This window comes from Micrasema longulum, unplaced genomic scaffold (assembly GCF_059751315.1).
Source record: "Micrasema longulum isolate JH-2025_06_02 unplaced genomic scaffold, ASM5975131v1 h1tg000597l, whole genome shotgun sequence".
NCBI classification, from domain to species: domain Eukaryota; kingdom Metazoa; phylum Arthropoda; class Insecta; order Trichoptera; family Brachycentridae; genus Micrasema; species Micrasema longulum.
Window position 1 is genome coordinate 315,982 of NW_028277793.1, and position 25,763 is coordinate 341,744.

At 30.6% G+C, this 25,763-nt stretch overlaps 2 protein-coding genes and 1 long non-coding RNA gene across 3 annotated transcripts in view; 1 reads left to right on the forward strand and 2 right to left on the reverse strand.

Annotated features, from left to right (window-relative positions):
* The window catches only part of LOC148280263 (uncharacterized), a 105,870-nt gene that overhangs the window by 74,327 nt on the left and 5,780 nt on the right, over positions 1-25,763 (reverse strand). The window contains exon 2 of the mRNA XM_088228588.1: positions 15,651-15,954. Coding sequence (XP_088084714.1) covers positions 15,651-15,954 — 304 coding nt within the window. The remainder of the gene's footprint in view (positions 1-15,650; positions 15,955-25,763) is intronic.
* Positions 281-1,108, forward strand: LOC148280266 (uncharacterized). Its single transcript, XR_015822653.1, has 2 exons — positions 281-467; positions 797-1,108. It is a non-coding gene; the product is annotated as an uncharacterized LOC148280266 (long non-coding RNA).
* Positions 497-4,555, reverse strand: LOC148280267 (uncharacterized). The gene is made up of 6 exons (XM_088228618.1): positions 4,284-4,555; positions 4,024-4,149; positions 3,853-3,897; positions 3,382-3,435; positions 3,178-3,278; positions 497-1,658 (listed from the first exon to the last, which is right to left on the reverse strand). Exons 1-6 carry the CDS (start codon positions 4,419-4,421, stop codon positions 1,610-1,612), a joined length of 513 nt encoding a protein of 170 aa, XP_088084744.1. The 5' UTR covers positions 4,422-4,555; the 3' UTR covers positions 497-1,609.

A 25,763-nucleotide genomic window follows, 5' to 3' on the forward strand; every position in this document is an offset into this window, starting at 1 on the left:
TGACCTTTCATTAGCTTGCTTAAGGCTGTAGTCGGTAAGTTGAATCGTACGGTTTGCCGCCGAATGCGTAAAATATACCGCTTCAAGACAAAGCAATCAAAAAAAATATCCTGTTACATTGTATGTTCGTCAATTTTTACGTACTCTTCATACTTTGTTTGACAAAATGAGAAAGACAGAGATAGATAGAGTTTTTGCGTGTTTATTTAATAGGTAAAATCTATAAATAGCACTCCTGACTAGCGTACTGCAGAGATAATGTAGAATTGTATAACTATCGGATAATCTGTGACATATGTTGATTTCTGGCTTCTGGGTAATTATGGATATTTGTATTTTCGAAGTTGACAGATAACACTGTTATGTTTTAATGAAAATGCACCATGTCACTAAAGTGAATGCCAAAAAAATAATGCACTTCATAATATTGTTTTCAAGAGAAAAATTATTTGATCTCATCAAATTACGTAAGTAAAAACATTTTTTGACAGTATGACATTTTATAATATTTTTCCTTTAAACTGATAAGTTTTTTTGAATTTGCACTTGATCATGTATTTCGTAATAAAATTGGAAAAATATGGTAGATAAATTCTAAAAAATTAACAACATATAATGATAAAAGACTCGGCCAAATACCTAAAAATATTTTTATAGGTTAAGAATGTATTGTGTATATTATTTTAATTGATTTTATTTTCTTAGTTACTATTTAAGTTCAAAACCATGATAACTATCAATTAAGGTAAGCATTGCATTTAATCTACGTAAAATTTATAAATACATTTCATTCCAGGTGCAACAGACAAAAGAATAATGCAAAAGAATAAAGTCAAAAGGGTGCCTACCAACTTTTACACTAAAAACCTATAAAAGCACATTTAATCACCTATCTAAGAGTTGTGTATCAAGTTCTATATAGTAAAGCATGTATTCCACTCAGAAAATACTAAAAGGATGTCTACATAATCTTACATGAAAAAAACTAAAACGGTAATTCAAGCATTTTAAGAGTTTTGTGCATATAGTGGAAACCTTGTATTGACAAAATACTGTAAGCGATTATTTTAATATGCATTGAGAAAATATAAATATGCTAAATTACTTACATAATAGTTTTATTTATATTTTTACACCTATGTGAGAGTGACGTAAAATATTTTAAAAATATATACAAGTGTTTTAAACCTTTTCGAAGTAAATAGAATTTTGGATAGATCATCATCCCTATCACCTATTGGTGCATAAGGCATTGCATTTGAAAACAAAATACAGCGTATTTAATAATATATAACATGAAGGTAAGATGATCAATCCTGCAGTCCCGTGCCAGTCCAAGGAGAATTAAATATTGCAACGTAAAAACACATAAAAAAAAAATTTCACTTAACCCTGCCAGGAATTGATCGTGGGACCGCTTGTAAGTAAAAATAAACAAATTGTGGAGGAAAATTTCATTTTTATTGAAAAAATACTAAAGTGCAAATGGTTCAAAAATATATATTATTGGGAAGAACCAGTAAAGAATCCCAATATTTTTGATAACAATAGATCGCTAGTTATTTTATGAAAAATACATTGTGAAAAAGAACTAAGAATATATTTCATGTTACAATGGTCTTGATTTAGGGGGGACAGGTTCAATCAAAGTTGTGTATCTGGAAACAGAAATGAAAAAAATAATAAAAGCAACATCTACATAAATTAAAAAAAAAAAAACCATCATAGTTGAAAGAGGGCGGAATTTCTAAGCTGATTTAGGTAAATATTTTTCTGAAACTGGTGAGTATAATTTAACTTTTACTGGTTGATGGGATGTTTTCGTTAAACAGCTTTTTTTAACAATTTATGACTTTATTGGGGGCAACTTTTTTGTTTTCGATAGCCTCGAGAACATTTGGTGGATCTCTGATAGGCATGGATCGTGTAACTCGGGGGTCAACAAGCTCTGGAAGCAAACAGTTTAAATAAAAAGATTTTAATTTTATGTTGGGCTCCGGTCCACACTCCAAAAAGACATATATTTTTTTTAGTAATATGCAACTGTCCTTGAACTTGGTAATACCAATCGTGATTCTGATTTACATAATACTCGGTATGGTTTCTATTTCTTTTCCAAAACTTAATTTTACCACTGTCGATGGCGGTTTCAACAGTCATAGTCATATTAGAAGCAGACGATGGACATTTTATTTCTATAATGATACCGCCATGATCCGTACTAATGTTATCTGGTGTGGCGTCTAGAAAACAATATTCACTATCAATAAACAGCCCACACTTCTGAAATTTGATATTTTCTTGAAGGCTTAATTGGTTTAATGCGGTCAGTTCATAATCCTGACCATATTTAATAGAAAAAATATTACTTAGCGATTTACTATATGGCATACTTTTAACTAACCCTGAACAACTAATTCCTATTCTTCTTTTACAAACTTTACCAAACCATGACGCAGTGAGTAAATTTCTACACTTTTCTAACCATTCCCCGCTATCTGATTGTAAAACCGTTCTTCTTTCTATCAAATTTCTTTCAGAATGATCGCCGATTCCATACCACTTGAAGATCCTGAGTAATTTTTAAAACATTCATGTTTTGGTGCCTCAATATTCTTATTAGTTGCTCTGGCACAAATCACACAGTATTTATTATAAACACCCATATATAGAACTTTCCCCGTACGAAACCCTACTATAGAAGCTGCGCCCGAGTTAGACGAGTAGTTGGTTTTGTATGATCTCTTAGACCAACACCCGTCAGCCACAACAGTTATCATTGGTATACCATTTTCATCAATTTCACCATTCGCAGTAGCCAGTTGTCCCTCTTCTTTCGTTGCCTCCTCCATAACTTTTAGTTTCGCAGTATCCCTCCATTCACACAATTTCTTATTGATCTTCAAATACTTCCATTTACTCATGCAAGGAATTCCAACAGCAGCAGTCAACTCTTGCAAACCACTATATCCAGAACCGATACTCGATATTCCAGACACAAACGATTCATTTAAACTCATTTCATTCGATCTGTCCTTGCAACAATTTATAGAAAAACATAATCCACACATATTACATTTTAAATTTAATATAGAATTAAAGCCATGCAACTTTTCATCCACAATCACCATATTCGTTCCTTTGCAATCAAACATGGAAGAATGAGAAAATATTTCCTGGATTTTAGTGAAAAATTCCTGGATGTCCACAACTCTCCTGCCTTCCAACTTAAAGGGGTGTAATGGCTGTGCTAGCAGTTCTGGAACTAGCTGTTGCGCCTGAAATAATACAGATTAATTAAAAATCATAATCCAATTTAGATCTCATTAGCTATTTTAATGTAAATACTTAAAATATTCCTACTTCGATATGAATACTAACCTGACAACCGTCATCTTCTAGAATATCAGTTGAAAGATATTTCGCTGGAACACCCTAAAACATTTCAATTTGCATATTACCCAAAAGGCAAATATAACCCTACTTATTGATAGTCAATATTTAGAAAATAAGGGTTATAATAATTATTATTTGTACTTTTTTATTGTGAATGCAGACAATTGGTAGAATTCTTTGTACTTTATTACTTAATTAATTATTGTACTTTATTTTTTTAAATATATAAGAGCGTATACTGTGACGCGTTTCGTCTTGTTAGGACATTTTCAAACGACGGAATGCGTCACAATATAAACTCTGGTCTTTTTAAACAAATAAAGTAAAATAAAAATCCAATAAACGTGTTTTATTTAGGGATACATTACCAAATTCAAACTTATTTGTACATTTAGTATTGTTTTGTAAAATGTTGTAGGAATTTTATTTATCTAAGTAAATAAGACAATAACTTACAGTGTATTCTCCACAGGCCTTAGTTAATTTGAGCTTTTTTGAATCCTAAAATAAGCAAATAATAAACTGTTACATTTATTTGTAATGGTGATACAATGATTTATGTAAATCAAATGTCTGTCCTTTGTATTCTAAATTTTAATACTAATAATTTAATCAAATCCAACTTACATTGCATTTCTCCTTTGGAAATTGGGATTGATTTAGTTTTCGTTTGGTTTTTTCGGCATTGTTATGATAAAATCGGTCATTAAATATTCCAAATTTATGGATTAAAGTATCACTCGTCTTTGATTTCTATAATAAAGTAATTCTGATTGATAGAAAATATTATTAGTCTAAACGTCAAACCATCACAATGAAGTTGGCTGCGTTCGAGACATTGTAATAATTATATGGCTGTTTAGTGACACTTTGTACATAGTACCTACCGAGTGCTGGTATGTCCTAGATAAATGTGCAATTTGACCGTTTTTGTGTACGAGTAAAATGACGCCGTTAATTGTTATTTGAATATGACGTGAAATTACATTTTTGAATGATTTATCAAATTCGAACAAACTATTCATTCAAAAAATAACTTGGTTTTGATCCTGGTTTAAATTGTGTTAGAAGGAACACAAAAAATATATGTTTCGAACTAAATTTTGTTTTGAAAAAGGCATTAAAATTTTGAGCACAGAAAACACGTCCGTCTGCGGCCGCTCTGAGGGCCGATCTGAATGTAATAAAAACCCAAATAAGACATTGTTTAAAATTGAATATTACAACTAGAATTATCGTATTGAAAAAAAAAAAAAAAATACAGTTCTATAAAAAAAGGTTTAAACTAAACTATTTCAATATTTTAAAATTTTTTATGGTATTACTGATTGCATAATTTTACGTAGAAATAAAGGAAAAATTTATGTGATTTAAAATGCTTATATTTCTTTTCAAAAACAAAAAAATAAGATTCTGCCGCGGCCATCTCCTTTTTAAATTTATTATCTTCAAATCATTATTAAGAATTTAAGTTCAATACTTAGTCTTTATTGAGATCCCAGATTAATAAGCTTAGTCTAAATTTTGAAATTGCGTAATCTGCCGGTCTGAAAGTAATTATATATAAATAAAAAAATAAATTTAAAAAAAATACAGTTCTATAAAAAAAGGATTTAACTAAACTATTTCAATATTTTTAAATTTTTTATGGTATTACTGATTGCATAATTTACGTAGAAATAAAGGAAAATTTTACAAAAATTTATGTGCTTTAAAATGCTTATATTTCTTTTCAAAAACAAAAAAATAAAATTCTGCCGCGGCCATCTCCTTTTTAAATTTATTATCTTTAAATCATTTTAAGAAAAATCAGTTCAATACTTAGTCTTTATTGAGATCCCAGATTAATAAGCTTAGTCTAAATTTGAAATGGCGTAATCTGCCGGTCTAAAAGTAATTATATTTTATTTATATGAAACTTTGAAGTACATTTTTTGATAGAAATACCTATAAAAAGTATTGTTTTTATCTCATTCATAATTTTTAATTTTTTTTATTGCGCGATTTTTGACAAACATTCGTTTTAAAATGGCAAAATCGTATGATTTCCTAATTTTGCGTTCGTTTTACCAGACTACAGCCTTAAGTGGCCACTTCGCATACTGTATCACGTATCATTCTGACTATATATCAACATCTACATTTATTCAATTTTTTCAACTATTGATATTTGTAAAGTTAAATAGCTGAAACCTTTATTTATGCCGGGAGATATGATTAATTTATTTCACCTACATACTAGGTATAAGCTGAGATTAGTTTTTTAAAAAATGCTTCTTTATGGACTAATTAGTTTAATCAAAAATATTGTAAATATGTCCATATGTTTTGAGACATGGGCGGGATTTCACCACCAAGGGAGATATTATGATTAACTTGATACTATTTCTTGGTATGGAGAACATTTTAGAAAAGGTAATTTAAATCAAATAAGTCCCCAGATTCCAGCACAGTCGAAAATTTGTAAATAATAAGGAAAAAAAACATTATTTTTTTTAGTAGGTGCGTAAGTATTTCACATTGTAGGAATATTTTTAAAAAATGCATCCCTGAATAAGGTTCCTTGTGTTTTAGCATCCCCGCCAAATTGATGGGGCTGTGCAAACAGGGGTGGGGGCTATTGTGGTTGTTGTCCTCTCGGAACGGATTGTTTTATAGCCCTTAAATCTGAGCGCGTACACCCCTGCGTATCTTTTGTATCCCCTATTAAAATATACTTTGTAACAGAATGCGATACAAGTACCCATGTACAGGGTTAGCTGGTAAAAATACAACATGTCATCTCCGCTAAACACAATGAAATCATTGCTGCATACAAAACTAGAAAAAAATGCATTTTCGTATCAAATCTAGTGGTGCACTGACAGCATTAGTTTACTAATGTAACTTGATTTGTTCATTTAATTGTTAAAAACATCATACATTGAAATCACCTGAATGTCTTTCGTCAGTTTTACATATTCACTCTCAATTTTGTAAAAACTAACAATGCTAATTTTTTATTTTTTTAAATTAAACCGAAAAAAAACAGATGTAGAAATTTTAAAAGCTTTTGTTGTAACCCTCACTCCAGTATTGTTAATTTGCGATCAATTAAATACACTCGTGATCATTACCTTTACCTTATTTTAGTTTCCTCGCATGACAGAAGGAATACAGAGTTTGTTCAAAATTTGGACCCCGGTCATACATTCCGGACACCACTTCGATAGAAAGAATAACGTAGTAATACAAACAAAAAAAAACTACACATGAAGATTGACAGAAGACACGGGTTTCAATTTAATGAGTATTTATAACATGGAAAATAAATAATGTCATCATTTTATTTATTTTTTAATTTTAAAATATCATTGATACAGCCTTACGGGTTACATACATTTAACAAAATATTTTTACGTTTGAAATTCACATTCTACTGTTAATTATAATATTTTTAACGTCTTTTGTAAAGGTTGTCTGGGTCTTTTGCTTAGTTTTGTCCCGTAGTTTATGGTATAATTTCAGTCCATGGTTTATTAGTCTCGACTGTCCTTGTCTCGTTTAAGAAGGTTGTAAATGATATTTTTCTGATATTCTCGTATTGTGTCCATGTTTAGTACAATTTTTTTCAAGCTTTATTTCTTTGTCTACAATAAAATGAGTGGCTAATTTATAATTACATGTTAAGGATTCTAGGTCAAATAGTTCAGTTACATTTAATTGTTTAGTTTGTTTTTAAAGTTCTTTAGTTGCTGTTAGATAGGGTAGGTCATATACTAACTTTAATACATTATTTTGCCGTCTTTGTAGTCTGTTTATGTCATTTTGATTTCCTGTTCCCCATAGTAGTTGCATATAACATATTTTAGTTTTTACATAGGCTTCGTACATTAGAAATTTTTCCGTTTTCGGAACAAAGTTTTTGATTTTTAAAAAAGACTCGATAATGACGCTATTTTGCTAATTAAATTGTTGATATGAATTGTCCATGTCAATTTTCTGTCTATTGAATTATGTCGAGCGTGTGTTACGGTGATGAGGAGTTGAAGTAATTGCACTTGAACTTCATGCTAGAACTGAGCGACTGCGTTGAACTGACCTGTTGGGCTGACTGGGCGTTACCATGACCAGTTGTCTCTTTACAGGCAACGTTTATTGTTCATGTTCATGTTTCACAGGACGTCGGTCTTAAGTCTTGCATAATATTATACATAACAAGAAAATTCATCAATGACGTCTAATTATATACGACTAAGAAAAACTATTTGCATTCCAAAGCATATCTCATTATATTATCACATTAAAAACTTACTCAAACATGTCCAGCAAAGTTAAATGCTCTGACAAAGAAACTCGTTCACCGCTTTTATTTGTTATTTATTTATTATATACGCCAAGAGGGCTTTTACATGACAGGTCCTACTTCAAACTCACGTGTTCATGTTATAACAATTCAATATGTGTTTTTTTTTTTAAGTGTCGAATTACATTATACCTTATAGAAATACATAGATAAATATAGAATTCTACAAACAAGAAGTTCGATACATAGTTTAACGTGTTTAAAATTTTTAAAAGTTTAAAATAAAAATAAAAAGGATTTGCTGTAGGTATTTTTTTAAATATAGGTAAGGAAAATACCAAAAGTCCAAATGAAGTTATTGTCACATCTCCTTTATTTTTTATTTTCTGATAACGATCCGGATATTTGAAAATCCGGGCGACTAGAGTTCTGATAAACAGAGTTGTATCGTATATCTATATTTCATTAATAAAAGACCTACAACAATTTTGATATTTATTTATGTTATTAAAAAAACCTATTTAATATGAACATGATAATATACTTCCAGGAATTATAAAAAAAACTCATTTGGGATGGTACATAAAAAACCATTTTTGTGACAATACATAATATCAGTTAATACAATCCAAAATAGCAAGAAAACGTAACATTATGAACAAAAACACAGTATTATACAACATCTATATAAATTATATTAATAACTATCACTATCAAAAATATTTAAGTAGGTAATATATTTATTTGGAAGACTTATAGATTTTATATTCGACTTTTCGTTTTTTAGTTACATTGGTTGTGTTATTTGCATTGTATTTTTAAAATACTTACGTATTACAATTAAGGTATAAACATGAACGTTCGAAATATGGTATCTTAACCTGTGACCAATTGGCATATGTTTGATAGAACGGACTTCTGTTGCGAGCATTCCCCAGCTACTTTCCTCCTAGCAAAGACCAAAATACCTATATGTACGATAAGATACTGCAAAAAAATGATCTGGAAAAGATAGAAAAAGTGATGGTATAACTTTTCACCGGTAAGTAATGTTTAAATCTTAATCAATGCTTGTTTAGAATAGCTATTTAAATGTTAAAAAACGTTTTATTAATATGTTATCAGTATTTATTAGTCTTAAGATATTTCTTGTCACTGTCCTGCTCAGTTAGTCGGACGTATAGTGAAACGATAAACAAAAGTGACGCGTATGCAAAAGGAAGCGACGTACTAAATAGAACTTACAATAGACCGATGTAAACAGTCCGTGCTTTTTACTGTACTACTTTTTTGCTTGTCAAAGCTGACATGATATGACGTGACGTTAATTGCTCCCTCCGCAGGTCGTTCTCTTTCCTTTGGAGACGACTTTTTTGCTCGGATTTGTATGGAGTGTCATCTCTGTATATTATGTCTCAATGCGTATTACTAGAAATTTATACCGTACCGCAGTCTTTAAAACACACACAACCCCAGACGGTGAACAGAAGAAAAATAAAAAAAAGACACAAAAAGACCCAATTCATTCTAAATACAATAATAGATCACAAATTACAGTAAATATTTATGTTATTAAAATAATATAACAAAATGTAAAAAAAAAAAAAAAGTTAGAAAGTGCTTTCCTAAGGGAAGGCCCACTGTCGTGAAATATGTCGACATCCGAGGCGATGCGATTAAGTAGCAAGATTGTTCTACCAACCGACATAACCATTGGCAGGTTGGTTCTGCATCGTGGTAGGTAAAACAATCGATGCTGTCTTTGTCGAAGATAGTTATCAGGTACGAACAGACCTACATCCATCAGAATTTCTGAGTTATGTATGCGACCACCGATCACCTGGAAAAAGTGAACACCCAAATGAAAGTCCCTCCTCCTCCATAATGACTGATAGCTTAGCATCCCCAGTAAAAAGAGGTTGGGAAGAGCCAAGGATAATATCCACACTCTTTTGTTTAAATCATCGCCCACAAGTGTTAACAATACATGAAATAACAACCCAAAAAAACACAGTCGGTAAGTACATGTATCTCTATAATATGCGAACGTAAATGTATCTCTATAATAACAGTTTTTTTCCGCCCATGGTGGAGATCGGGAGTTATTTTTTCTCACTCCGCGGGGCGTGCGAAAATCACTGATAAACATTTCGACCGAGCGCTGTCAATTCGTTACGTCCGAGTAAAAATTTAAACTGGGGCGGCCACAGCGATAAGATAATGCAAAAAATATTTCTACCATCGCTCGCCGTAAAAAAGATAATTCTGATTTATTTGACAAAACGCAGCGCAATTCTTTACGGCGATCAACCGCCACGAGCTAGCGAGACGAATTGGATGCACGATCCACCCCTTCCCATCTATACGATCCTGGAAGAATTTATTCCGGGGGACGCAAATATTTAGAAAATTGCAAATCTTTTATTTAAACGTACGTAATTGAAAAGGGCGACTTATGCGTGGGATTAGGCGAAACAATGCCATGTTTTTTAGTTTATTATTAACCATATATTAGAGTTTGATTCTATAATATGGTTTCCCATCTACGAAATCCATAAAAAAATAATTGAATCCGTGCAACGCAAATTTCTTAGAACAATTACCTATCGAAACAATTTAATCAATACTTTAGATCATTACTTTGATAGACTGAAATGCTTTCATATTTTTAGCTTGGAAGTCGAGAGAACTTTTTTAATTTAACATTAAATTTTATCTGTGGAAAATTACAGAACCAACACTGACTTTTTTTCACCAATGCCAAGAATGCTAAGGCTTTTCGATGAAGTGTCCAAAGACAACTCGGTTGATGTATTCCTACGGCAAAGAGAGTTATTTAAAAGACAAATAATTAGCTCACATTTCGAAAGATGAAACCGACAGAGCAATAATGTTTTGTCTCATGTCTTTTGTCTCTTATCACTGTGTTATAAAAAATATTTATTTGTGTATTTTTTTCTTATATTATGTTGTTTCTTACATAATTTATGTTTGGATCATACTTTTTGTTTAATAATTAAATTAACTTATTAAATACTTGTTCATATACCAATCCATAAGGGTTTATCTTATAACCTGTCGATTGGTTTAAATAAAAAAAAACATAAACCTCACCTTTTAAGACTATGTAAGTTTTATTTTAATCCAAGAAAAAAAAACTAAGATTCGAATTCTTTAATTTCTAATACACGTTACTTCTTTTCATATCTTTCACTCGGTAAGTCGGAATCCATAGCGACAGATTTAGATATGAAATATTTTATAAAAATCTTTTTGTAACATTCGATTCGGTGGAACGTCTTAAATATACATACTCTAAATCGAATATTTAAGACACGCATCAATATTTAAAAGGAAATCTGTGATTTTTGCCCTACTAAATATCTAAATGCACAACGAAGAAAATATGTTTACAAAGGTAATATGCCAAAAATTATATTTAAATATTTTTTTCATTTAACAACCTCATTAAACAACTAAACTTTAATGCTTTAACTCCTTAATGTCAAGAACACGTAGACATGTGATTTAAAAAAAAAACAGAACAGTTTTACCTTTATTTTGTAGACTCCTTGATACTTCAAGGCTTGATGTTGTGTGAAAACTTAATTTCAGTGCTATTAAGTATACTGCCGATATTTATTATTCGTATACGTAACATTTTCAATAATGTATGCGAAATTTCATATTAGTATTCAAATTAGAATTTACTTTACCGAAGAGCATACGAGTAGGTAAATTTCTCGCTGTCTCGTTTTAATACATACCTGAGGTATATATCAGAGGCGAATCGTCCAAATAAGCTATTATGCACAGCTTATTATTATATTTTACTGTCGACAATAATTTTTTATAGTAAGTATGTTTATGGAATAAAAAATTAAATAATCGTTATTTTTTATAATTCACCGCCACCGTTTACATCTTCCTGGAAAAAAAATATCTACATGGTGTGCCCAGTGCCCAGTCCGTTCTCAGTGAACGATGAAACTAGCCAATCACCTCAGCTTATTTCTCCATACAAAAAAAGAATAGTATATTTTATATCTTTAACCCAGTCGCGATATTTTAGTACTAAAACAAGCTTGCAGATTACCAATATTATTTGACGATTCTCTATTTGGAAACTAGTATTTCGAACATTAATTTCTAAGGACTATTTTTCTTTGATAGCATACCGTTGACATATTACGTATCACATAGGACATGTGGCGTTCGAGGTGGCTGTTTATGGCATTATTAATTTTTTTTTAAATGCTCAGTGTTGACATATCAATCACTATGGAAATATCTGCTGAATGTCATTGTGTTATTTTTTTATTAACTTTTGTACAAGTGTTGTATTTAAATAGTGTAGAATAAAGCTGCGTAAATGGCGAAGTTAATAATAATTGTAGTTTGAGTTGATTTTCACAGAATCACAGAAAAAAATAGCCATTTATAATTATTTTATTTATATATTATGTATTTAGATGGAAGTACAAATGAATGAACATTTTTGTAGATTATCTGTAAAAAAAGTCACTGCTCGCCACTGGTATATAAATATGTTAAGTAAATATATTTTGGCACTTCTTCTTAATATGGCAGCTATCACAACATCCTATACCTACTAGTTAATAAGTAAAATAACGAACTACATTGGTCGATACAATGTTGATTTAAAGCAACATGTCTGGACAGTGGACAGACATTTAGTAGCCCTCAGCCAGCAAACAAGGCAGAAGTATAATACACCTGACAGTTCCTAAATTCGAACCAATAGTTCTGAGAACCGCTTGTAACGGGCCCCACGAAATAAATACACATTGTAACAACCTTCTCCCCTTCCCTCCAGAGAAGGAGTTCTTCTCCCACTGCGACAGACAATGGAATAGTGATGGACATAATCGAATAATGGAAACGATAAAATAATTAACCCGGTTTATGATATCACATCTTATATTATAAAATAAAAAACCCGTTAAGCCACTATTTCAGAGGATTCTCAGCAAGTTGGGAAGATAGAATATAAAACGAAGTAATTCAAAGTTCACTACAACACCCAGACCAATAAAGAAACAAATATTTCTTGGATTTTTTTCCGCAACTCGTAAGAGTAGAACCCGCGATGCCAGTTTCATTAGCCGTATAACCAACTGCGTCACGGCGCCGGCGCTGGTCTAAAGTGATTGGTTAAAAGCAAAATGACTTAAAACAAATGAAAAATGACACGATAAAACGATATCTATTTTATAACGAATCCAGAAAATAGTTGATGAAAGAAGTTTGAGATATGAAAAAGGTTTCTTTTATTAATTTTTAGTTTTTTTGCTGTATCAAGAACCTATCAGGCGCGTGTGGTAATATAATAGCTTAAGCACTTAATTTTTTTAAGGATTTAAATTCGATTCAAGTGATATTTTTTGATCTTGTTCGTTTCGTACGTTATTTAAAGAGAATTTAAACAGAACATACAATAATTAATTGTTTCGTCCAGAAAATAATAGAATATTGATAATTACAGCCGATTAATGTAATCGAATTATTTAACTGTCATTCCAGTTATGCGCGTCACTAAAATGGCCTGAAAGTAGTCGCGGTTAGTATGATTGATCGCCAATTGTTATCGATCGACCGCGGGTTTGTCGAATGTCGAATGTCGAACCGTCGAACCAACGAGATGCCGACTGACGTGGCAGTAGCAACTACTGAGATTTACTAACTCTGATTCTTAATATAATATTTATCTGCCCGGAACGCGCTGTCAGATATTAATTGATGAGCACACGGGTTAAGTCAACAATGATCTAAAAAGTGGAATGTTAATACGCCGAAAGACGAGAAGCATCTCCAGCATCAGCGATATAGATAATGATTTTGAATCACACCTTCTTGGGAGGTCTCTTAAGTAGCGATGAGATTGCACTTTATTAAACTTAATCTGGTTTAAAAGTGTTTGTCAGTTAGTACTCTATTTTTTTCTTATAACTAACTTGATAATAAAGCAATTTACCCAACATCTTAAAAATAGTGCTATAATTCTGCATATAATGAACAAGTACCTACAAAATACCATATCTTAATTTAATATTACAATAATAATAATTTAATATTTAATAGTACAATACTTTCACAGTATCCAATTACATAGATATATCGTTAAAATCTGTATGGCATTTCCCTTTTTTATAATATACACTGTGTTTTAGAGCCATACCGCGAAACTTCAGGCGTACATTTCTCATGGTAAACTTTTTTTTTTCAATCCTTATAATTTAAAAAAAAAGCTTTTTTAAAATATTTTTTTTTTTCAATAATCTCAAGTGATTTCTCGAACTAGCATCTCTTCCACAAACCTCTCACCCTCCTCGACCCAGCAGCTTCCCTTGTCCGCGTCCAGTTGGTAAAATGCGTTTTTTATGACAATTTTTTTTTGCATGGGAGGAGTTGGGGTTTGTAGAAAGGATGCTAGTCCAAGAAATTAAATATCAACTCTTTTTTTAAATTACAAAAATTAAAGAAACTTTTAATAAAATGACTTTTATCATGAAGAATTTTCCTCTGCAGTTTCACTGTCTGGCCCTGAAACACGTATAGAATCTTCATGTGTATAAAATAAAACCAGAATCCTGGACTCGACGGTTACTCTCAGGTAAAAATCTTGAAAAAGAAAATTGAATGGAGATAAGTCCGCCTTGTTGATTTTAAAGGTGGTTCTATACAGCAATACACCAGTATTCTTTTACTGGCAATTGAAGTGTAAGACTGATCATCTTTTCTTGCGTGTAACATAAATTATTTAGATCCATTATAATTGGAGTACCAATGCACTGCCCTATGCACCACTGGATGCAGATACAAACACGATGATGATGATGCTGTCTTATATTTCAATCATCTTTCATATGTTTATAAATCAGAATATTATACAAATAGAACCTTTTTGTTTCGAAGCAACCCTTAACTCGCGCAATATTCCTGGCTCAATAACCTTTCCTTGACCCCAGATTATCAAACCAGCTATAATCAATCCATCCGCTACCAGCTCCGGTCAGCAACAGTAGGACCTCGGACCAAAGAATTTACAATAGTAGAACAGTACTACCGCTTATATTCAGTTGCCTGTGTGGCCCTACTATTGTTAACGCGAGAACATTAGCGAGTAATAAAATAGTGCCGATTTTTACGGCGCACTCGGCAATTGTTTGCAAAAATGTGTTGCTTTCGGTATATGACTTTGATTGGAACGTATTTGATTGTGTTTTTAAAGTGTTTTTTTTCTGATTAATGAAATGCCGAGCAGATAAAAAAATATTTTTGCTAAGAATTTAGGTTTTTTCAAACTAAGCCAATTTTTTTTTGTATTCTTTTAAAATGTTGTATTTTTTATATTAGCCTGCGTGTGAAATCTTAATATCTCTTCCCGTTCTTCTCGGTGAGTTCTGCTGATTGGTCAGTTGCTAAGTCGGAAATATATTGCAACTCTTTTATTGTCGGTTGATTATATATTTGGAAGAACTAGTGACGTCGTTTAAAGCAGTTCGTTTTTATTTAAATCTATTTTATTATTTTTTCATAAATTTTCAAGAAACTTAGTTATATAATGTAATGCTGCGCGAAGGAATACATTTTTATATCCAATTTCCCGTAGGCTTTACTCCATCATTAAAAAAGGTTTTGTTAGCTTTTATAAATTAACGATGTTTGGAGTATGTCCAAATGTTTGTAGACGGGCTGGATTTCTTCTGGAAGTTATTTAGATGTAGATTTTTGCAACAGAGAAGGAACATTAAAAAAAAGTAATATGGAATTTTAGGCATCTACAGGGCTTGGTCCTTGGCTAGTTTGAGGCCACATATCACCTTCCATATTTCCGTCCCAAAAATTCAGTTTAAAAATTATTTCCAAATAAAAAAATATTCCTGAAGACCACGAACAAGATGACGAACGAAAAGGGGAAATGTAGCAAAATGCTGTGCAGTGTTACCTTCCGGTCTTGGTGATGATCATCTCGGTACCCAGCTCGTTGAACTTGTCCCACAGGTCCTTGGTCTCCAGGTGGCAGTGCGCGGCGCGCAGCTCCTCGCAGCTGCAGCGCTCCTGCAGGCGCGGGTCGCGCGGCGCGCCGGGCGGCGAGCGCGCGCGCGCCCGCGACCCGCCCGCGCCCGCCTCCGACGTGGAGGACACGTCCGCGGGCGACTCGCGCCCCTCCGACCCCGCCACCGTGATGGGCGGCGACGGGGAGGGCGAGCCGCTGGCCACGGACGACGCGGTGGTCTCCGCGAACTTGTCTACCGGAAAACGAAAATACAACATTAAACGACGCAAATAAAATTACATCGTTTTTATTTATTTGGGAAAAAAACAACAGTTTTTACATATTTTAATAGAAAATAAGATTGTATATAAACTAAATTTGTGAATATCGTCAATATAAATTTTCCGCAGAAATGTAAGCTATTGATTATGTACATTGTAGGCATCAAAATAAAATAAATTTAAAATATGAGAAATTTAGGCACTTAGAAGTTGCAAATAACAAATAAAATAAAAATACAAATATGTTTATAAATATATGAGTATGTCATTAAAACTGTATATTCATGTTTATATTTGCACGATCTTCAAAGTTTTTTTTTAACAGTTTTTTATTTAATTTTATTATCTTTTTTCTTATTTTATTTTCTTATTTAAAAAAAAACGAATTTATAAATGTACTTATTTATCATATATATGTATTTTATTAATATTTATTTTTATTTTATTTTTTGTTTTATTTTTAATTTTTTAATTTTTTTGTTATTATTTTTTATATTTTCTAAATTACTAAACGTATCTTTAATTTTAAATTAATTTAATTCCATTACTGGGTTATTTTAATGTGTTAACTTGTTTAATAACTTACATAGCCGAGGACAATTATTATTGTCGGCTTTTACAATTTAGGTAACAATGTACACTTATTTTATAGATTAATTAAATGTTGAATCTGTTGTTTTTTTCCCAAACAAATCAATAAAAATATAATATAGTAATTTTAAAAAAATTAAATAATCATAAAATAAATTTACAGAATAAGAAAAAAAAACAATCAAATGAAAATAATGTAAAAGGTACAAAATATAGTAATGATCATACGAGTATATACATAACTAAACGGACGTACTGTCCATAAGGAATCTTTCATATTTCAGTATTACAATAATGACTTGCTCTAAAGAAAAAATTCGTTTTTACTTGAGTTAGTCCTAGGTATTGTCAAATTAAATGTAGTATGGAGTCTTATTTTGTTAGGTACAAGATATTCTAAAAAACTTGTGAGTAAAAGGCAGTCTGCGACGTTGTTAACTAGTTTAAACAGGAAAAAATGATCTGCAATCACTCTTCTATACTCCAGAGTTTAAATTGAATTTGGTGTATTAGATTCAAAATCATCTTTGTCATCATTGCATTTCCGCACTTATGGTATTTATGGCAGTGAATTAGTACACCAAAGGCGGTGTATCTTGATCATTTTTGTTACATGAAAGTACGATCATCAGTCTTAAGCTCTAGGTGCCAGTTTAGGAACTAAATGTATAGTGTGAAAACACCCTTTTAAATTAATATTTCATATCAACCATGTCGAGAATCGAATTCGAGAGCAAACGCGCTGATCATTACACCACGAGGCCGACAACACAAAATCTAGTGTTGAGTAACGATGAAAAATATAGTTGAACAAAACATCAAGTTTGTTAGTGAAAACTCTTGAAGTTCATTGTAGTTTATTTTAGAAAATATACCAGTCTTGAAGATGTGGCGAAAGCGATAAAACCGGTCACTGGTTATTACAAATTGTGGATTTAAGTATCATCGCATCATCATTCCCTTTCCGCACCTAATGGTGTATAGGGCACTGCATCGGTATACCAATCGCAGTGTATCTTAATCATTTGTTACATGAAGGTAATATAATAAGTATTTCGCTTTAGGTAACTTTCTATTTCAGGTACGCTTTCATTTATACCCCCGAAAACCCTGATGGGAATGTGAAAATTATGAATTGCTAACTGATATTACATATATTCGCGTTATGATATTGTGATGTTATTATGATGTATTGTATTAAACAGTATATGGAAATTGGGTTTATTGTCTAAAAACATATAAAATAATGTATGTGTCATATGGGTACTCTTATGTTATCCATCACGTTAAGAGGTTTTAAACGGTGTCAGGCAATACATCATCATACTGAGAAGGATGTTATCTTGTTCGTATGCTAAGTGGCTGCAATGATTATCAAATTGAAAACCTCAATAAAACAGGTAATAAAACAATACCATACTATAAACAAGTAAAAGGACTCGAAAGAATAGTCATTTTTGCTTCAAGGAGAAACTTTCTGAATAAGGCCTCTCCTACGGGTATCAAATCATAATTTATTGTTCTGAATGAGTAGTGCTTTTGTTATATTGACAATACCGCTAGTGCCTAAATAAATATTGGTGGTAAAAACAAATCGCATTTCGCACCTAAGTAATGGTAAAAGCACACGTGTACAACTAACATTTTTGAGTTCAGTATGTAGAAATGCTCTTGAAAATATTTCCTATATACGCGATTTACGGCATGATTCTAAAAAAAACATTTATTTGGCTTGAAATAAATAATGTTAATATTTAACTACAGTGTTTTCTACAAATTCATTCAGTCACAATTATCACTAAGACGTTGTTTTTTATCAAAATATTTCAAATTGGATGATGACACAATTGAACTATATGTTGTAATTTTAATTTACTAAGAGCGCAAGTGTGTTTCACTGCTCTTCTGGGAAAATGGCTTTTTTGAGTTGTGCCACTGTCATTCACGGGGCGCGATTTATAATTAAAAATATTTTTTTATTATTGTAACTACAATAAAATGTTGGTACAAATAAAATACAAAAAAAAAATACAAAAAAAAATACAAAAAAAATACAAAAAAATACAAAAAAAAATACAAAAAAATACAAAAAAATATATACAAAATACAAAAAAAATACAAAAACAATACAATACAAATACAATACAAAAAAAAAATACAAAAAAAAAAATACAATAATTATTAAAAGATTTCGTATTTATTTGAATACTTTATTTATTTTCTATATTTAAACGTAAATGCGAGTATGTTGCCTTAGGACAATTTCTTCTGACCTACGCAAACCAATTAATTTGAGAAAATAAATATTATACAGAAATGCACGTTAAAATAAAATTTAAAAATTTTAATGACATTATAAAAAATTGTAACAGATACCACAAAAGACATACCTATACAATATCTACAATACATCTACAAAACAACAAAACCTATGTAAGACAAATAATAATGTTTTATGAAAACATTTCGATTTATTGATATTGTAATAATTTCATTATATATTTTTTTTCATTGTTTTCAGAAAATTAAATGAATAATTATTTCCTCTTTTTTTAAATTATCAACATAAACTTTTCTTAAAGCAGTCGTTTTATTCATAATAATTTGAATATGGAGAAATTATTTTATTTCATCAATTTTCGGATTCAGTGACTGATTTCATCGTTTTCGGAACGTTTTCAAAATATTAACTAAATAACTTACTGGTAACGCGGTATTTAATTACCCATTAATCTTTAAAAAAAATTAGGTATTGACTAATTTGGGCGTCTAAAATATTATCGATTATATCAGCATAATGATTATTGATATAGAGTGATTATTTTTATTTTGATCCTGTGCCTATCTATCTTTCCAATCAAATGATTGTAAATTTATTAATTATTTATGAATGGATTTCAATTTTATTTTATATATTTTGCGCTTGCGATTTTGCATTTAATGGATATATGGATTTACATATTTTTAAACTGCAAAGTGATATCAAGACCCACAAAATATGCAAATAAAAAAATACAAATGGAAACAAACATTAACAATTATGGGACTGAACTGAAAATGGCTAAATGATCCAATAAATAATTCTACCGTTAATAAAAGCATTTCTTGATTTTTTTATAAAGTCATCAAAATATACCAATAGAGTTAAATTCATTGCTTACATAGTTTGAGTAGTCTCTGAATAGGCGAGTGAATATAATAATTAATACAAGAGATGTTAATATAAAATAACGTTGCCTGTATTTGTCGCGTACGAATTTTAGGAACATTAATTGTTATGAGATTTGTTAAATTGAGGGTGTCCAACCGGCTTTTTAAAATCTAATATAAAATTATCGAATCACTGAGTGTCTTTTTAATGGTGTTTTTCAATTTAGTTTACAAATTCTGAGAATCTAAATATTTTTCTGGCAATCTTATTGTCCCCTGAGTCCAATCATATTCGACAGCTTGTCATTCCAGTTTGTACCTACATAACCAAATTAGAAGGCTTTGGTTTATGCGGGTAGTCGGCAACGAAGAGGTAAGTACCTACTTTAGTGGCTGCCCAAATAAAAAGAGAATCAAATATGAATATCGTGTCCTTTTATACTGTCTGCCATTTGGATTTTGACATTTCGAACATAGAACAGCAAACATGGGTGCATTCAAAAATACTTTGTTTAATGGTACTTGATGTTATATTTTTATAAACATTTTTGTTTTCCAAACAAATATTTTTGTATTCATTAAATTTTTTAAATATTTAGCTACCTACGAAAGATGTATTCTGATCTTTTTTAATGTTCTGAAAACACATTCATTACCCATGAAATTTTTTCAGTGCAAATATTTCATCATGTTCCTGCTAGACTGATTTGAAGCGAATGATTGATCATTTTAAAATTTAAAAATTAAAGTGAAACTGTATTTTTTTATGAATGACAAATACAACTATTTATGTTTATTCAAATAGTGGTTTACAAGTATGCTGAGACTGCAGTACATAATTACCTAAATAATACCTAGTACGAATTTCGTAATTTTTAAATTACAGGGGATGCCAAATTGGTAAACATTTATGCGGTAAAATAAAATGAAGCATGTTTGAAAACGGCTACACCCTTGGGCAAAAAATATACAAAAATGAAATTGCGTGCATCCGTCCGACATTTTGACAAAAGGAATATCTGATAGGTGAAAAAAGGTATTGGGTATGATTTCTTACAATATCCTTAAAATGGAAGAATATTTGACATAAAATGTCAATCATTACTTTTGTGACAATATTCGCATGCAAACTGGTACACCGCTAATAGTAAAGTTGATGTACAAAATACATATATAACATATATATGATGCGTTAAAAATAATATTTTAACGTTTTTATGGGATTTAGTTAGATATTCGATTTTTACATATTTTGTGTTTCTTAAGTCACATTAAACTTTTATAATTTGGCATAATGGGTGAGGAGAAATTATCTTACATTTGTTTAAATGCACATATCTTATAAACACTTACTCAAAACAGTATTTTTAATTACAGTGCTTATTGTCACGCGTAGGGCGAATTCAGTTGCAGAAATCTTAACAACACCCGACTTAGGTACATACATTTATTTGTGTTTAGTTAACTAAACGTTGAATTTTGTTATAAAAGTAAAATTATTAATCACTGAACCCTTACCATTTTTAAATATAATGTGGAAGTTCAGTTGTTTAAAAAAAACATGTCTATGTATTTATTTTTTTTCATCCAAATACATACATATTACAAAAAAAATACAATAAAAACGTATCCCCAACTCTTTGAGGCCAATGGCCCTGTGTTGAGTTGGGATACAACATACTGGAAAGTGGAAGTACGTACATTATTAAATAAGAGCAAGAATTATAATTAAATATTATTACATAAACATACATATATTTCAATGGGCATCTGGACAACACGCTTAATAGTATATAAATCTATACAATATCTTGCAGCAGTCTCCTGCAATGATCTCTTCTCTTAGACAAAATGCTGACTTGAACACTCCTCCTGAAAATGGCTTTTGTTTTGGATAACTTAATGTGTTCATCCAGGACATTGAACACTCTTGGGGCAGCAAAAGAGAAATTCCTCAAAGCAAACGTCGTACGTGTTTTTGGAATTAAATCATAGAAAAACAGGAAAACCCCGTACGAGCATTTTGCTGGGATCTACTCTTGTAGCTGTAAATATATATGTATAACTTATTAAAAGACTATCGAATTAAGCAAAAAAAGTCTTGTTTTTCTATCTATCGTATTATTGCTGTGATTTCTTTAGGTTTTGCATTTTTTTATTACTCCGCCCGTGACGTCACTAGCTCTCTTCGGTGAGTTGTTCTGATCGGTGGGTTAGCTTCCCGGAAACCGGAAATCTACCACATCATTTTATCATCGTTTGATTTAGAAGAACTCGTAACGTCATTTAAAGTAGTTGAATTTTCATGAAAAATTTTTTTTAAAATATTTTCATACATTTTAGAGAAACTTCACCGGTCAATTAAATGCTTTAATTTTTACCCCATGTTAGCAAAAATAATATTTATAATTTCCCCTTATACTGAACTTCCTCAGCTACACACTTATGTAATTAATGAAAGATAGTAATGTTCTATAATTGAGGATGCATAGGTATGAGGAATGATACCAATTTTCATTTACCTACAATTTATTGTACCTATGAATTAAATGTATCCTTATTGAATATCCAAAAGTAAAATGAAACAAAACGCAGTAATATTTAAATAATAAAACGCTATTAACAATCGGATGGGAAAGCTTGATACGTCTTCTTGCACAAACGCTGCCACCTATTGAAAATAATTATAAGTTTTCGTGATTATGCATCGAACGGTTGGTAGGTGTAGTTTCTTCTCCCTTTACAAAACATGATTTTTTTAAAACTTTTACTTGATTTCATAATTTCCTCAAATAATTTTGACAAATATTACATGGGTATTTTTAACATACTTTTAGTAAATATTTATTACATAACGATTAATACGACGAGTGTTTGCTGCAAACCAATCTCGGAGATTGAAACTAAAAGAAAAATAATAAAATTTCGTACAGTTTAAACTCACGCGTAGTTTTTTTAATAGAACTCAAAAAAAAAAAAATTTTGCACCTTTCCTTGTCGACATTAGTGTTGATAAACAAGTTAACTTAGTAATGATGTAATAACTTATATTTACAAATAAGTTATTGATTTAAAAAATACTTGGTACACTTCCACTTATTTATTTTGACCAATTAGCGCTTTCACCCTCTAATGGGCATCTTCAGACTGGTGAATATTATACAGTGTAAGGATAATTTTAATATAGTGTAAGGATAATAACCAAGTATTTTTTTAAATCAATAACTTATATTTGGATATAAGTTATTACATCATTACAATGGAATTCCATCAAGAATTGTCAATAAATAATTTAAATGTAGTAAACTTAGATTAGAGATTATACTAACTCTGATTCATAGTTAAATATTTACTTATAAATGCATATAAATCATAAATTAAAAATACTCGATACTCTTACTCATTTATTTAACCAATTAACAGGCAAAATTCGGACTGGTAAGTACTACCTTAAGTTTGTAGAGGTAGGTACATATAAAACGAGTCGAAAGAGATACAATATATTTTTTTTTGGCTTGATTTTTAAATTTACCTGCACTTGAGATAATATTTAGGTTTGTATAAATGATCTTAAAACTGCATAATATTTACTAGATTAAAGGTGGCCATTTGAGGGTTAAACCGCTAATTGTTCAAATAAATAAGCGGAAGTGTACCAAGATTTTTTTTATTCATAACTTATATGCAAATATAAGTTATTATATAGTTATGATGAAATTCCATCGATGATTGTCATTAAATAACATAAATCGAACTATATTATTAATATATACGTATAATCAAGTTATACTTAGGTATCATCATCATCATTCCCTTTCCGCACCTAATGGTGCATAGGGCACTGCATCGGTACACAAATCGCGGCGTATCTTGATCATTTTTTTGTTACATGAAGATAAGATAATCAGTCTTACGCTTCAGGTACCAGTCCAGGGACTACTAAATATTCTGGTGTGACAACACGCTTTAAATCAATACTTCATATCAACCATGCCGGGAATCAAACTTGAGACTAGCTGATTAGATTGACCATTACACCACGAGGCCGACACTTATGTATACACTACTGCAATTTCTTATTCCGTGCTAACGTAAGAATAAAATTATATTATGATATAAACTAATTGTTTCTACATAATATTTTCATCGATGTAAGTATGTACTACTCACGCCATACTCGGGTACACAACTAACGCTTCTTTTTCCGAACTCAAAGTTATTTCATACAAAAGTGAAAATAAAATTATTTTATGACATAAACAAAATAATTCATACATTTTTCATCGGCCCCAAATCGAAGTAGGTATATTCGCTGAGGTGAAAATGTATTTGTACATTTATGCGGGTATGTTAACGTTAACAACACGTAAGTAGCCAATATGCTGGAAGTGTATGGAAGATATTTGCGATCATGAATATTTGATACAGCGCTAAGTGCGGCTGCCGGAGGTGTTAAGCCCTCCTCTACTGCCCTTTTACATATTCCCCTTAATGTTCGCCACCCACAGCTTCAGGTGGGCGGAAGATTTTGGCTATTTCCAGGCCCCCGAGTAAAAAGATGCAATCATCAAATAATATTTACAAATAATAATAAATATTAACAACAATGTTTTAAGAAATAAAACAAGGGAAATGAATGATTTATGTTTGCAGTTTAAACATCAGACTGCCTTAGTTCTACATTAATATCCTTGTAATGTAAATAATTAGTTATTTATCAATATACTTTTAAAAAATACAAGTTTTCGCAATCTAGGTGCTAGTCAAAAAAATAGAGTAAAAAAAAGACTTAGGTAAATTTTTATGTATATATCTCTCATGTTTTTTTTTATTTTTAAAAAAAGAAATATTTGCGTTCTTATGATTTACCCAAATATTTAATTTTGAGGGCCATTTTCAACGAGTTGTAAATAACTCACTATTAGAAAATGGGAATTAAGTTGGGGTAGAGTAGGATTCGAACCACGGACCTTTGGTCCGTGAGTCCGAGACACTAGCCACATGTTAACTATATAATTAAACCACATGCATGGTAGTCAATCGTTCTACACGCGCACCTTGATTGATTAATTAAAAGTTATATCACGTAGGTATTAAAAAAAAAAAAAAAAAAAAAATGTTTAATCAAACGGAAAATGTATAAATATTAACAAGGCTTGTGGACTTTCATGGTTAGGTTGATTTGAAATATTTCTTTAATTTCTCCCTCTGATTTTTGTTGACAAGTAAATTAGCTAAAAACTTAATTTCTAGTTGTGAACTTTCATGTGATTTTCTAATCTCTATAGAATGACTAAATAGCATTTGAAAATGCACTCATTTATTTTTTCAAATTAAGTTACCGTTTAAATTATACTCTGTAACTCATTATGGCTTTTTAGTTAGTTTTTAAAGTCGTAATATTTCACAAACAAAAAATATGAAATTTCAGGAAATTTTCATTTATTCATTTCGAAAAAAAACATCCCCAAAAAGTTACAATGAACACTTAAAAACAAATGAAATCTAAAAACGAAAATTCAAACTACATGTTATTGTCTAATTAAAATAATACGTAACAAAATAATTGCGAACATTATCTACATCAAAATATTATTATGTAAATTATACATAGTTATAAACGCAGATAATCCAAAAATAATTTAAAAAAATAGAAGCATTAAATTAAAACTAATAGAATATGAGACAATTGTATTAATAGTTAAAATGTAATCTATAAATTATTAATTTTAGTTATTAATAGAGTTACAAAATAAAAATTTGTTCAAATTAAAACAATAAAAAATACAAATAATATTGATGCTAGAAAGGAAAATAATATCAAGGCACATGTAGCAACTTTACAGACGACTCAATAAAGTTTTTTTTTCTTTTGGTTAATATGGTATATGAATGAATACGTCTATGTTTATAAATAATTTTAAATTTTAAAAAAATCGCAAGGTTTAGTATCAAATTAATAAAACCTTTTGTTGACGTTTCCAGTTTCTAACTCTAACTTTCCCCGGAAATGTTCGGGTCGGGTGTGTCCGTCCTAATG

Excerpts from the sequence above, each read along its gene's own strand:
- LOC148280267 (XM_088228618.1), bottom strand. The coding sequence starts at position 4,421 with ATGAATAGTTTGTTCGAATTTGATAAATCATTCAAAAATGTAATTTCA. Across the intron at positions 3,898-4,023 it reads TTCCAAAGGAGAAATGCAAT|GATTCAAAAAAGCTCAAATT; the intron begins GTAAGTTGGATT and ends TGCTTATTTTAG. Across the intron at positions 1,659-3,177 it reads GAATTTTTCACTAAAATCCA|ATACACAACTTTGATTGAAC; the intron begins GGAAATATTTTC and ends TTCTGTTTCCAG.